We start from the raw sequence: 15,543 nt of genomic DNA, 5'->3' as shown, positions 1-15,543 counted from the left end.
GGCCGCTATATGAAATAGTCGTCCGATTTTGATAAAATTTAATCCGAAATTAAAAAAAAATAAAAAATGTTATTTCCAAGCGTAAGAGGTTATAAGATAAAAAACACCGAAGATATAATTTTTCAATATTATTTTACCACTAATTTTTCGATTGTTCCTATGGCAGCTATATGATATAGTCTTCCGATTTTGATAAAATTCAATTCGAAATTCAGAACTAATTTAAAAATGTTATATCCACACTCAGAAAGGTATATGTTAAAAAAAACACCAAAGATATCATTTTTTTTTTGTACGATCCGGCTGGTTCCGACTTATATACTACCTGCAATAGAAAGTTGTGAAAGTCTCAGCCCGATAGCTTTAAAACTGAGAGGCTAGTTTGCGTAGAAACGGACGGACAGACGGACATGGCTAGATCGACTCGTTTTGTGACGCTGATCAAGAATATATATACTTTATGGGGTCGGAAACGGGTCCTTCACTACGTTGAAAACTTCTGACTGAAATCATTATACCGTCTGCAAGGGTATAAAAAATAGCTCCAGCCTATAAAAAAAAACCGATTGTAGGTGAGAAATGGGGGAATATTTTAAAATTAAAAAAAAAAATTAAATAAAAAAGGTGTTCGGTTTGTAAAAGAAAGGCCCATATGAAGAATTTTATATGGCCTTGCTACGAGAGTGAATCTAAATCTGTCGCTACCGCCAATCAGTATTCACGATTTCTTTGCGGAATTAGTGCATAATAAACCGTAATCAGTCAGCCACCTCTTAGGTGTTGATCTATATGCGATGAACCAATAAACATTATGACTAATGCGGCATTTTCTCAAGGTGTACATGACGAAACCTGGAAAAGACTAAAAGCCCGGTACAAAAACCACATAATGGTAGTCTATGCTGCAAAAGGTTGAATCCTCAGATTGTGCCCATTGACGGGTCTGTGAGACAGCTTCAAGCACTATATGACACCTCGATATCTGCGTCTGCCAAATTGCATCGGTCAGCACAAATGAATTTCACAATGGGATGCAACAGTTTCATATAAGGCTTTTAATCTAAACATAAATTGAAGTTCTAAAGTACAAAAAGATAAGTTTCTGGCCGAGGTTCGTTGGATTTTGTTTAAGGTGGGAGAGGGCAGTATTATTTGGACCCGAGTCGAGAACAGTAATGTATTAGTAAAACTAATACTTTGTATTATGTTAATATTTCCTATAAATGTTTAACATCATAAATCATTCGATAATAAAAATAAAAAAAATTATATTGTTTTCTTTAAAAAACGCGCTGTGGGGCCGCGTTATAAAAAAGTTCCTAGTAATTATTTAATAAAAAAATAAGTTAAATAAAAACAGAGCTCGCGCGGCCAATAACTCAACATTTGTTGTTGAAAATAAAAAAATCCATCACCAATCGACGACAGCTAACATTGTGACAGTGATCGTTTTTCAAAAATTAAATGAAAATCAATTAATGTAATAATTCATTTAAGCCCAGAAATTTATTAAAGGTGGACCGAAAGATTTATTATTAACACAAAATAAAAACCAAACAAAATTTAAAGTGAAATAAATAAATAAAAACAAGAAAGAAAGTTAAGTTCGGCAAGCCGAAGTCTGTATACCCTTGCAGTTATAAAAAATAATCAACTTTCGTAACACCATGTGATATTGTTAAGGATTCTTGCTGACTTCAGCGGTATTAAAAAAAAGTTATTCCATTTTTTTTAGACCATTTTTTTGACATCTATAATTTGTTAGATTTTTATTTAATTGAATTCGAAATTCTTAAAAATATAAAATATTATATTCCTAATATTATAAGATAATATGTCAAAAAGCCGCAAAGTTATAATTTGTTTCATATTATTTTCCCGACAATTTTCCGATCGTTCCTACGACAGCTATATGATATAGTCGTCCGATTTATATAAAATTTAACTCGAAATTCAGAACCAATTAAAAAATGGTATTTCCAAGTTTACAAAAAAATTTTATTTCCATGCGTAGGAGGTTACATGTTAAAAAACACCAATAGTTCCTATGGGAGCTATAAGATATAGTTGTCCGATCCAGCTGGTTCCGACTTATATACTTCATATATTTCAGCCCGACAGCTTTTAAACTGAGAGACTAGTTTGCGTAGAAACGGACGGACAGCCGGGAGCCAATCGACTCTTCCAGTGACTCTGATACTATACTTTATGGGGTTGAAAACCTCTCCTTCACTGCGTTGCAAACTTCTGAGAAAAACTCAAAGAGAATCTAACACAAAATAAAAACCAAAACCAAACTAAAAATACATTGGAGAAAAATAATAAATAAAAACAGAAAAATTTAACAAAGAACAACAAAGTGAATTAGAGAATCTTCTAATCAATTATAATAAAAGGGCTGTAGTGCAACCCCCGCAAAACTCAATACGATAACAAATAAATAAACTTAAGAAGGAAGGAAGAGCTGAAGGGCATTTCCCCGCCAAAATCAGCACGCCAACAATCAAACAAAGTTTGGAAGATAGTGATCTTCCTTTCCAGAAGGAAGACCACAGCGGGACAGTTTTGTGAGGAATTAATTTAAAATAATACAAAAATTAAACATTTTAATTTAAGTTCAGGGAATTGAAAATAATAATATAATTGATAAAAGCAATAAGATAGATTCGCGAATTAAAAAATATCATCAAGAAGATTATGTAAATAGCTTTGGTGAATTAAAATTAAAAATGGCAACCGGAGGTTAAGCCAGCCACAGCCGGCGGCCTAACAGTGGAATTAATTAATATATTAATAAATGTTCAGTTGAATCAAGTGAGCAGTAAAATAAAAGGTTTAGATAGAAGATTAGCCACAGATGCAAACACTGTTGAGGATTATAAAATAAACAATCAACCCAACTATAAAGTGCGATACAACACTTGAAGTGGTAAAATCTTTACCAAAGGGAACTACCACAATAAGTAGGTTGTAGTGAACAATACTTTATCGCTTTAACAATTTTACAAAATAAAATTATGGGAGCTGCCCATAATGCTCTTACCAATCATGGTACCATTTTAAGCTTTCATACTTATCTTGATTGGATTTTATATATAACGATAAACCACCAATACATATTCTAGAGTCAGAACTAAGTATTCTCAGGCAGGGACGAATGACAGTTACTTAATACTATAACGAAGTTAATTAAATAAATGACTTTATTAATAAACAAAACTAAATGACACACGGAAAGGACAGCGTAATTACCAAGGAAACAAACAAAACAATAAGGAGCAACGGTCTACGAATATTAAATTAAATAGATTAAATGAAATCTTACATTCATTCATTCATTAGGTGGCACTACAACCCGATTCGGGTTTTGGCCGAACTCAGCGTCTCCCTCCACGCGCCTCTGATCCTCGCGCGCCTTCTCCAATCGGAAATACCCAATGCAGTCAGGTTCTCCTCCACTTGGTCCTTTCATCGGAGCTTTGGTCGTCCCCATCGTCGTCGCCCGTAATCGACCCTCGCTTCAAATACCTTCTGAGCTGGAGATTCTTCATCCATCAGCACAATGTAGACGAGCCAGTGCAGACGTTGTATCGTGATGCGCCGGACCACGTCCACGTCGTCGTACAACTCGTACAACAGGCAGCTGCAGGCAGTCCATCAGCACCGGCTGCTTTGTTGTTTTTGAACCGCGTTATAGCAACTCGGACGTCGTCATGGTTAGGAGGTGGTATATCCACATTGTCGTCAATTGGTGGTATCGGGCTGCTTCTTCCAATGCCGGGATTGGTGCCGTCATCGCCTGCTAGAAGCTTGGAGAAATGCTCCCTCCATAACCTTAGTGTGCACTGCATATCCGTAACCAGATTTCCATTTTCATCCCGACAGTTAGATGCTCCGGTCTTGAAACCTTGTGTCAGACGGTTGACTTGTTGGTAGAATTTTCGAACATCATTCCTGTCTTGTAACACCTCAAGTTCCTCGCACTCTTGCTTTTCTTGCTCCCGTTTTTTCCGTCTGGAAAGTCGGCTCTCTTTCTTCTTTTTCTCCCTGTAACGCTCGCGTTGCGCCAGATTGCAGCGTTTTTCTCCGGGCGGCGTTTTTTGCTGCAGCTGCGACGCGACACTCCTCGTCGTACCATTGGTTCCGTGTAGTTGGGCGCTTGAACCCAATGGTTGTTTCAGCAGTAGCTCGCATGGAGTGGGATATGTGCGCCCAGAGTCCGCCGGCGTCAACAGGAAGAGGGACAGGTTGGTGGAGCAGTTCCGAGAGGTGAGTGGAGTATGCATTCTTAATTGGAACCTTATAAGTGGGTAATTTTTGCAATGCATCGGTAGGCATCCCTTTTTTACCTACAACAATACATTAGACTTTTTCGATCTTAAGCCTAGCCCATTGATTTCGCCCACTCGACACACACTTTTACATTCATTAATTCTATGAAGAGGACGCCTTACATACACTTGAGTATCATCAGCATACATGAGTACTTCACAGTTTGACATATTACTGGGTAAATAATGTACATACATTGAGAACTTAATTTAAACTTTGTTTTAACTTAATACAAAGAATTTCGTGATTTACCGTGCCAAATGCTTTGCTATAATCTAAAAGAGTCAAAAATGTTATGGGTCAATATCCATTTTTACCTTAAAATCTTCAACTATTTTAATTATAACTTGCTCAACAGCTTCTGCCAACACGGAACCCTGAGTGTTTTTCGGTAAGAATATTGTTAGTTATTAAATAATTTGTCACCTGACCAAGAAGACAATTATCACAACCGCAATTTATATTATCCTATTGTTGGATTAACCAATGCCTAGTTTTTTAATATCAGCCCAATTCTGCTGACTCGTTGTTTACCTATTGAATCTGCTAAAAAAATATTTGCGTTTTTTTTGATTAATTAATTGTGATATATTTCTTTCTAAGAATTTTATATTGCATCGCTTCCATTTTTAAAATGCAGTATCCCGTTTGTCAGTAAGTACCTTAATTGCTAAGCTAAACCATGCATTTTCGTGGCTTGGTCATTTTTGTCGCTAATAGTACTGATAGTTTGTATAAGTGAGAATTTATGGTTTTCAGTTAATATTATATATTTAATAATTTATATCGTGTATTGAAATCATTGACATTGAAAGTTGACATACATTGAAATTTTATAACAATCAAAAAATAAGTGAATTAGGGTATCACAGTAGGTACTGATGACTTAACTAAATTTAAGCCAATGGATTCGATGTCGTCCGATAATTTATTCTTTTCTGGAATATTTCTGTTAAAAACCCCCAGCAAGGATAACATCCGACAGACATAGAGGACAAAAATTAAATTTGATTTTTGTAGTCAATAAATTGGTAGTACAGTACTGCACCGGACGTGGATTAGGCCTCTGCGGCTAAACACAGCAGAGAGCAGTCAGCTCTTTTTAAGCTTTATTGCCTCTTTAAACATGACAAAGTGCTCTCTCAAAAGCAGCTCATTTACATAGAGAGCGGCATGTAAGTCAAAGCCCATCATATGCAAGCTTAGTTGTTGTTTCGCTGTGCGACGATAAGCTCCGACAAGCCACTAGGTTCCAGCAGAACTTGAGAATGACACAAATAGCTCGAAAGATGTTCATGTGTCGGATTATCGCCGCCATTATAATCAAAGAAGGGGAGGATCAACCATAAAGAGACCTTTGTGGCCACAGTACTCGTGATCCTAATGCTCCTGAAGATTGTTCAGGCGTAGTGACCAATACTTATCAAATCAAAGCTAAAGAGAACTTATGCTTAACCAAAGGCCAATGGCCTCATATAATACAACCAAAACACAAGTGAAAATCAAAAACATTGGAAGCATTCAAAAATGCATTGAAATACATTTGAATCGGTAGTGCTGATCCTGAAAAGCGACGCGTGCCTTTGGCATGTATATTTTTTTTGTTCAAGTGAATTGGTATTCTTAAGAGCAGCAGTAACCAATATAATATTTTGAAAGTCCCAGGATCCGGAGCGTCGAGATCTCATCGCACAGGGTTCAAAAGGAGGTAAGTTTGTCGGAACCCGGTTCCTTTCTTAAAGCATACATATATAAATATTCGTGCAGTCCAAAACAAGTTATTTTTATAGACTGTTTTTAATATTTCAGCGGCCAGTTTCAGCCTTGAGTTGTATGTATAATTGCTAGAGCCCTCTGAGCAACGTTTGTAGTCGTGAATGGTCAGCGTTTCGCTGATGTGCGCACCTTACCGGTTAAAAATTCGAAACTCTTTGTTAATAAAAATATTTGTCAAGTAGAATTATTACATATGCTTTAGCCAACTTATATTGCTTATTCACGGCATATGCCGACATACATATATTAATCAATAAATTTATAATGTGAAAACGAATTTGAAACCGTGGTGAACTATAACTTTAACAAGGGGGGTGTGCTAATGGAAGAAGTGGAGTAGGTCAAGAACAATGTTATAACTTTCGACGAACAACCTTGACAATAGGGGATCGTATTGCGCGGCCCGCGACGATCCATTGGCACACGAATGTGTGAAGGGGAGGGAATATGGCCGAAACCCAGCCCGATCGTACTTCGATCAAGCGACAGCTAAGCTTGTGGGGCAGTGTGGACTGACGAACTTTATGCATTAATATTATTTTTTCAGGCACTTTAAATATTTATTCTCGTTATGTTGGAGAGGAGAGAGGCCTACCAAGATCCCACGTCCCGAATACGACGTAGCTTATGCCGGCCAAATTGGTGCTTCTCCCTCGGTCCTTTTCAGGACTCAGTCACTAATATGCCCACGTAACACATGTGTACCAAGTTTAAAGAGTATATCATTCTTTCATTGGTTGTTAAAGGCGTAAAGGTTTTGTTACAAATGAAGACTTCCTTTATTCAGGATAAGTAAACACTTAAACACCAGCGATCAAAGAAAAAAATTGCTGGTAAATGTTCGGTTCTTATGTTTTTCATACACTGCAATAAAGAGAAGATTGAGTTTTTACATTTAAGCTACTAACCTTATGCATAGCATCTTGAGGAACACGGTTGTCTCTAATCATACATGTTATTACTTGTAGTCGCAGAAGTGGATCTTCAATTATCTTTGTTGCACAGGCGTGATAAATGTTAGCTTGGCATTCGGTAGGTCCGTGTTGACAATTGAAAGATATTTTTCCATTTAATTCATTTTGTCTTGCTTTGCCATACGGTGCAAGTTGTACCTCCATAATAGATTCAGCGACCTTGAAAGTTGGCAGAAGCTGCTTGGTTAGAAAATATTTCGAGTCCGGACACAGAGACTCATAAAACACCGTTACGACCACTTTCATTGAAGCACCTCTATAGTAGCGTTGGTTCTAAAAATTAAAAATATAAGAATTTAAGAAATAAATTTTAAGGTAGCAAAAAGTAAAAGTAAATAAAATTTGGCAGACACATATTATTATAATGTAGTTTTAAAAGGTCTAGGCGTTTGGGGGCGTTAGATTTGGCCTGGCAAACATGTTTTTGGGTCGATCGAAAGGTTTTAATGAGACACATGAATTTTAGCAAAAAAAAAAATGTTGTAGCATGACAACTGTGGCCGCCAAAATTTTGGGCGGTTGACGTTTTTAGGTCAATTGATAGGTGTTTCTGAGACAAATACGTTTCAGTTAAAATTTTGTTTCTAACATAAAACTTAAGGCGCTACAGGATTTCGTAAGAGGGGGTGTGGGATCCCGGACGGAAGGACGGACAGACGCACAGACGGATATGGCTAGATCGATTCGGCTAGTGATCCTAATCAAGAATATACATATATACTTTATGGAGTCGGAAACGCTTTCTGTTACCTGTTACATACTTTACGAATATGGTATCTTCATTATCCTTTTGCTCCCTTAAGCTGATTAACGGGTATCTAATAGTCGAGGCACTCGACTATAGTGTTCTTCGTTGTTTTTTATATAAACTTTGCATTTCGAACAGTACAATCAAGTGGCCCAACGACACCAAGCACGTGCTTGTTACGCGCAGGACCTTATTATATTTGGGCAAAAATGCGAGTTCGCTAGGAAGATACAAAAAGCAAATATAGACAAAACTCAAAAGAAAATAAAGAGCACAACTAAGAATGAAGCAAATGAGTTAAAATATTAATTTTTAATATGGCGAAAGAAGTTGATATGCAAATTAAATGATCAAGCTTGTTATAGTTATTACATAGAACGCGAAATGGCTCGTGCAGACAACCATTTTATGTACATCGTGGAAAATTTAGGGGATAATAATTTCGTGTTGGTCTAACAGAAACATTGAAAGTTAGGCGATGTACAAGTTCTGATTTTGTATACAAATAGTACCAAGAATTGTTCTACGATTTACAATTGTATGTAAATTAAGCAATAGTAATCTACTCTGGTAGGAAGGTAGCCTTACGATTTGATCCCAGTTCAAACTAAGAAGGGCAAATAGAAGAAATTTGTTTTGTTCCTACTCAATACGGTCAATGTGCACTTGATATTGAGGACTCCAAACCGACGAAACATAATTCCGAAATAGGACAGGCAGGTATAAGGGTCATTAAATTCGTTTGACCTACGATTTATAAGCACTCATGGTTTTGTTGACAGTGGACATTATGTGGCAGTCAAATTTAAGTTTAAGGTCCAGAAGAACACCTAAATCGTTAACTGAATATATTCGAAGAAGCACACCTTTAAAATGTCATAACGTTTCATTTATAGCAGTTCAAACTTAAAAGGTTGTACTCACACCATCCATGAAAACAATCAATCAATCAACAAATCAGCATACATTAGCACACGATAATGTGTTAAGATAGGTTGAAAATCTTCAATAAACAAAGTAAACGGCAAATGGCCCAAATGACCACCCTGAGGCACTCTAGATATCACTTAGATCAATTTTGAATTCTTGAATATAACCCTCTGAGTCCTACCATTCAAGAAACTTAAAATCCTAGTTAATAGTTTTCCAGGACACCCAGGCTTATTTAATTTGTATAAGTTAACGGAGTAAAAGGCCTAAAGTCTGTATATATAACGTCAGTCTGCATTTTTTTCTTAAATTCATTTATTACAATAGATGAAAATTCAAAAAGGTTAGTGGTGGTCGATCTTCGCTTGACACCACCATAAGGTTGTTTTGGATATCGACGGTTCGATGAATTGTACCCATATTCTTGTACCCAGTTCTTGGTCATTGGTGGCTGACACTCCTGGGTTTTAAATATGTTGCCACAACCTTAAGTTCCTGATTCGTTCTTTGTGTGGACCTGTTATTGATGGCCTGTGCTATTCTCCCAAACGGTCTGTGACGGTGGATCCTGGCTCGATTATCCTTCTTCCTCAAGGCCGTTTTGCTGTTGTTCGGTTGGTCGTGCTTGCTTGGTCGTCCGGCGTCTGTTGCTGATCCGCTGGACATGTTTTACGATTCGTTCAGTGACTCAGGTCATTAATATATAAATTTTTTGTTCTATTCTGTAAAATGTCAAATGATATAAGTCGTATTCCTCCTCGTCAACTAGTGGTACCTTTGTATGGAATATCAGAGTTTCGTCTTACTCTCCTTCGGAGACCATCACCTGATATAAGTAATGCAGGCAGATGAGCCTGAATATTTATAAGCTCCTTTTGCAGTTGCGTTACGGAGATCAGCGCTGGGCTAACAATACCTTTTTTTAAGCCCAGTTACAATATTAACTACGGCTGCCTGCGTCTTCTTGATGTGGCCTGCCACTAGTGTTAGCTCTGATGTTATTTCGGCTGTTTCCAGTCTTTATAGTTTTCTCTAGATTAGTGAATTGTGCTTCCATGTGTCTAATCCCGTGGGGGTTTACCTCACAGTTAGTGTACTATCTAAGATTGACGTCTGATTTTTCAATCAAATGTGTATTGTACAACTCCTTCGCTTGTATCTTGCGGATGACATCCTCCATGTTTTGTGCATACTGGGAGTCCGTTGTCGAGATTTCCCACCAGATTTAGAACTCCTCTTCGTTGCCGATGGTGATCGAACACCTGGTGACCATCATATAACACAATTGCCTTTTGGTCGGGTAAATTCGCTCCGCAAACACCATGTTGACAAGTGTTTGATCCCCTTCCCGAAATTTTCTGTGCCAATAACCGCAGATCAAAATATGATATAATTTTCCACTCTGCTTATGTCAGCGCTACTATATTACTTAATTCCACATATGTCCCTGTATTATTTGGTAAAGGTTTCACCCTTACTGTTGGATGGTGCTGGCCAAGACCACCAGCATTATGAGTCGGCACATAATCTTGGGGACCTTCGAACATTTTCCTTTATCTTTTTGGGCACCGCCTGATCGTCTAGTGGTAGTATTGCATGTCGATGAATTCCTCTCGTGCATTCTCCTGCTTACGTCTGGAGCTCGACGGCTCCGACTTCCCCGTTCCCCTGTGCACTACTCTTCCAAGTAGCCATTGCAACGGTGGTATATGTCTTCCTTGATCATCACTACGGGTCCTACGGCCATTGCCTTTTGCTTCATTGTCCATTTCGAGCGATTTTGTAACTCCTGTAGGTACTCGTGGCTCCATCTCTTCCAAAAACCCTGTCCCGACCGTGCTTACTTGTATTTGATTATCGGGAGATGCAGTCAGAGGTCCCGCGATCAGTAAATGTCCAGGAGTTAAGACAGTCGATGGGAGTGAGAGGCCGTGAATTTAATATTGCCTCTGTGTCGATCACAACTGTTTCTATGCCTTTGTGTGTCAAGTCTAAATTTTTTGCTGTTCTGCTGCCTCCCACAGACCCCCAAAATGATATGCGTTTGGTACTCTGTTCCTAGTTTTTGTTTTTGTTTCTCGAGCCTCACCCGAACGCAAGGTTTGTTTTAGCTCTCGGAACTCGTTCCTCGCCCCTACAAAATTTGTGGCGTTGTCGCAGTAAATACTTTTTGCGACTGCCAAGAGAGCTTGAGTTTTTACATCCGGATTCACCTCCAAGTGCACAGCCTTGGTGACGAAGCTTCAAAAGATCGCTAAATATACCTTTTGGGGTTTCTTCCCTCGAATCTAGTAGTGCAAAAAAAGTGGTCCGCAGTAATCTACCCCAGTGATGTTAAAAGGTCGTGTAACTTGTACTCTATCTGTAGGTAATCATCACCTAACAACCTTGGCTGTGCCCGACAACAGTTAATGCAGCGTCGTACGGTTGCCAATGCATGTTGTTTTCCCTTTATCGCCTAGAACTGCTGTCGAGTGTTTGCTAATAAAGCTTGGGAACCGCGATGCCTAAGCTGACGAAGTTTGTTCTCAAATAAGAGGCGTGTTATTATACTGGAAGCATTACCGGAGGTTTTCATCAAAACTTATATTGGAGTTTTGTAATCGTCCTCTCAATCGCACAACCTAGGTGTCATCCAGAAATGCTACTAACGAACGGTATAGGCCCGAAACTGCCACATAGCTGATCTTCTGCAGTTGAGCAATAGTAAGCTGTATAGATATTCCTTGTATGTGTTGCATTATTTGTTGTGATGCCCGTGCTCGTTGTTTTTGCGTTAATGGTCCTGACTCTTTTAGGGAGTCTGTCCGGCAACGGTTGCAAATTTTTTGTGTGGTCCAGTCAGTTTGCCACAAACGTGTGATACGACGATGTTGTTGCGTTTATCCACGCTAGTACCATGGTTGAGTCAGTCCAATATTGCACGCTATCGATCGTTACATCCTTTTGGATTCGTTCAGATAACTCAGCTCCAAGCAAAGCTGCACACAGTTCCAGTCTGGGCAGCGGTTGTTTTGCAGTTGGAGTGATGTTGGGCTTTGAAGTGATAGTGGATATCAGGGAAACTCAATGGTAGCCAGGTCTGACTATCGTTTCGAAAGATCTGTCAGTGGGTCGGGGCCCCCTTGTCCAACTCAGTATCCCAATCTAACGACTATTGTCATAGTTTCTGCGTGAAGATTTTTGATATTGTAGTTATGGGGAAAAGTAGGACTAGACTATTTTTGCCAGCTTTGTGACCATTCCTTGTTCGTAAGGTGTTGCGCACCCTTGGAGTTGATCCTCCTTAGGAATCCAGATTATTCCTAGTCTTTTTATGGTTTCATCCGAAAACTTGCTGAAATCAAGATCCAAGACCTCTTCCAAAGAGTCGGCTCCGGACAAACAATCATCAAGATAGAAGTTCTGTAGAATTGCGTGTGACCCTAGTTGTTGACTTGCTGGTAGCACCAGTGCCAAGTGTTGTAAGCATTTTGTTGCTAAGTAGGGTGAATATTCTGTCCCGTACGTGACAATGTTAAGCTGAAAACAACGTAACTTTTCCAGTTAGGCCTTCCGCCAAAGTATGAGCTGAATGGAACGGAAGCATTAAAGACCACTCTTAATTTTGTGACAGAGCTGTTTGGTTTTAGCACACAATGGTGAGGAATGAAGTAATGATTCCTTGGTATCCCGGATTATGGTACCTCTGTCGTGTGATTCAAGCGTTCATACTCGGCCACGTATCCTTCTAGGAGTGCCGGATTTCGTTATAGTCGACGTTCTAGACTGGCGAACCTCCGTTGAGCCTGGGCCAGTGTTTATCCAGCACTCTGGGACTTTCTGAGAATAGCAACCATATCATCAGACGTTGATCCGGACAAACCTTGACGTTTGATAAAAAATGTTCTTCACAAAGTCTCTTCGACTTGCAGGTACGTCGCAGTTAAATGTGTGGGCTGGTATAGGGTCTTCCCTTTCGTCGGTTGTGATGCTTCGTATCATTACCGGCGGTTCTTGTTGCCTGACTGCGAAATTTGTTGTCTATGGATTCAGATAACTGATTTTCGACTTCGATATTCCTCTGAAAATTTGACGTCAGGGATAACAATACGACATGTGCTTGTGGTGAAGATTCTTGTACTTTTTCCCACTCCTCGGATACTTAGTGATTTCTGATAGTAGAAAGTGCTAGTTGTTATGCCATTCTTCTGGATATTAGATTCAGTTGGGATCCAGAGTCTATTAGTTCCTGTTCTGCGTTTTGTCCTTGGACTGCCACCATGGCTGTAGCAAGGATCACGTACATTTTCGGCTGCTGTTGGAGAGACACTGCAGACACCTTGTCTACCATTGGGCCCTTTTGGTCCATGGCTGGCGTGTTCATGGCTTGCAATGGTTGCCCTTGGGTACCGACGGTCACTGCGTGCGCACCTGATTCTGGATGTTTGTGCAACATGGAATAGTGCCGTTGATGACAAAATCGGCAGGCTAGTGGGGATGGGCAGCTGCTTGTCTTATGGTAAGTTGACAGGCAATTGGCACACCCAGCAACCCTTGTTATTGCATGACGACGTTTGTCAAGATCCATTCGCCGAAATACTATTTGATCTAACGTTGGTATATAAGATATCTGCTGCGTTCAAGTTTAGGGCAACTATCTACTTGGGTTGACCGACCGGCGGTGACCTCATTTCTTTTGCTGACTGTGTCAGACAACCTTAATGATACCACCTACTGCAGTGTCAGCAGTGCACGGACTAGTGATGTCTGCGCTTTGTTGTAGCTGGTCATTGCTGCATGTAAGCAGTGCACTGAACGCCTGGTCGCTGTTTCGTGTTAGCAGTGTACGCTGCTCGTAGGTTGCCAACCTACGACATTCAGCCTTCGCACTCATTTTATGAAGTGAAATAATAAAAGAGTCATTCCAGATAGTTTTAAAAACTGATGATAAAATAGACAAAGTAAAAAGGTTAAGAATCGGTTTACAAATGATTAACGCACAAAACTTAAGTACACATCCAGGAATTCCGTCTGAACCGGGAGAATAAGTTGTCGTTGTTGTTACTAAACCTCTTAAGAAAATGGTTTGGATTACCATAATTACAGGGATAAAAATACAATTTGCCCCATTTAAGGGATTGGGTAGTAAGAATTAGACAACGCTGCCGAACTATAGGTTGTTTGGAAAAACTCAGCAAATAAATAAGCAATTTCAGAATCCGTCGATGCCTCCATTGACTTTAGACGTACCTATGAAGGCAATGCCGATGAATTACGCTTGGCATTAACAAAGTTGTACATCTATTTCGGATCACTTAAAAAAGTGGAAGGAAATGTGCAAGTCGCAATTTCCGTTCGAAACAAAAAACCCAAAAAATGGTCAATTTTCAATAATTAGGCTTCTAGTCAAACAAAAAAAATTGAACAAATTGTTAGGGATTCGAACAAATTGTCTCAAATTGAAATGAAAATCCTTTTCTGAAAAAAATCACTTTGGGTTCAACTAGAAGTGAATGTAGTCCCGAATATAATAAATTATTTTTCTTTTTAATTGGTTTACCCTGTGTATAATGAATCCAATCAGAAGTTTGCAACGCAGTAAAGATGTCTTTTCCAAAAACATTCTTTGTTTTTTTGGTAGTATAGAGGTCGGAACCAGCCGGATCGGACAACTATATCGTCTAGCTCCCAAGTAATAATCGGAACAACAATTATTTTTAATTATATCTTCGGTGTTCTTTTAACATTTAACATTTTTTAATTAGTTCTGAATTTATAATTTAATTTTATCAAAATCGGTCTACCATATCATATAGCTGCCATAGGAACAAACGGAAAAAATGGAAAAATAATATGAACAAAAATTTCATAAAAAAAAGAAACCGAGATATTAAGTCTCGTCTGCCTGCTCGACGCTCGCTCACTATGTCTCCCGTGTTACTTTAACAATATTTTGAATTAGCTTCTGAAATTATTGTGACACATTCTCAAAGAAGCCTTGAAGCTTCTAAAGCAGACTTCCCCCTTAACAGTAGGGCGCTAATGCATCAAGTGCTACGTCCCCTCATGTCCTAACATTTAACCTCCTACGCTTGGAAATAACTTTTTTAAATTAGTTATGAATTTATAATTTAATTTAATCAAAATTTGACGACTGTATCATTTAACTGACATAAGAAAAAACGGAAAATTGGTGGGAAAATAATACTAATATATCAAGTGCTACGGGAATGCGTACACTGCTTCCACCAAAAACCTCCCCTCATGTCATAAATTCTTGGGAAATCTACCCCCGAATCGATCTTTTGCTCTGATTTGAAATAACGACCTATGCCGCATGACTCAGGTATATACTTTCTTAGATACCCGCGCCCTTGGGCTACCTTCAGAAGGCAAATGGATCATGGTCAGACTCTAGTAAAGAGTCCTTAGACCTATCAAACTAGGTCTCCGCCTATCAGACCGCAAATTTAAATGGTCCATTCAGAGTTTCAAACCGTATAAATAGCCGGGACCGGACGGGATAACACCGGCAAATATCCAACAAACAGGACGACCACACTAAGGACCTTGACCCAGACTAGACTAGTGAACAGAGGCACCCCGCAAGGAGGATTACTACACCCCACCTGTGGAACATCGCAGTAAGTACAGTACTAGGGATTCTTGAGGGAGGAGGCTGTAAGGTAGTGGAATACGCAGATGATGTCGATAAAAATACTCTTGGAATGGACGATACAAAACGAACTGGGTATGAATTCCCCAAAAAGTGAACTTGTTCTATTCACAAATAGATACAAA

The 15,543-nt window shown here is 39.0% G+C and overlaps 1 protein-coding gene across 21 annotated transcripts in view; it reads right to left on the bottom strand.

Moving 5' to 3' along the window:
- The window catches only part of LOC108025963 (gamma-interferon-inducible lysosomal thiol reductase), a 71,343-nt gene that overhangs the window by 17,226 nt on the left and 38,574 nt on the right, over window positions 1-15,543 (bottom strand). For all 21 annotated transcript variants that reach the window (XR_007764898.1, XM_050889708.1, XM_050889712.1 and 18 more), the window contains one exon: window positions 7,017-7,355. Coding sequence is in view for 20 of the 21 variants with exons in the window: in XM_050889712.1 (XP_050745669.1) it covers window positions 7,017-7,355 (339 nt within the window). In the remaining variant the exon portion in view is untranslated. The remainder of the gene's footprint in view (window positions 1-7,016; window positions 7,356-15,543) is intronic.

This window comes from Drosophila biarmipes, unplaced genomic scaffold, assembly GCF_025231255.1.
Source record: "Drosophila biarmipes strain raj3 unplaced genomic scaffold, RU_DBia_V1.1 ptg000005l, whole genome shotgun sequence".
Classification (NCBI taxonomy): domain Eukaryota; kingdom Metazoa; phylum Arthropoda; class Insecta; order Diptera; family Drosophilidae; genus Drosophila; species Drosophila biarmipes.
This window is presented reverse-complemented; position numbering and strand designations above follow the sequence as displayed.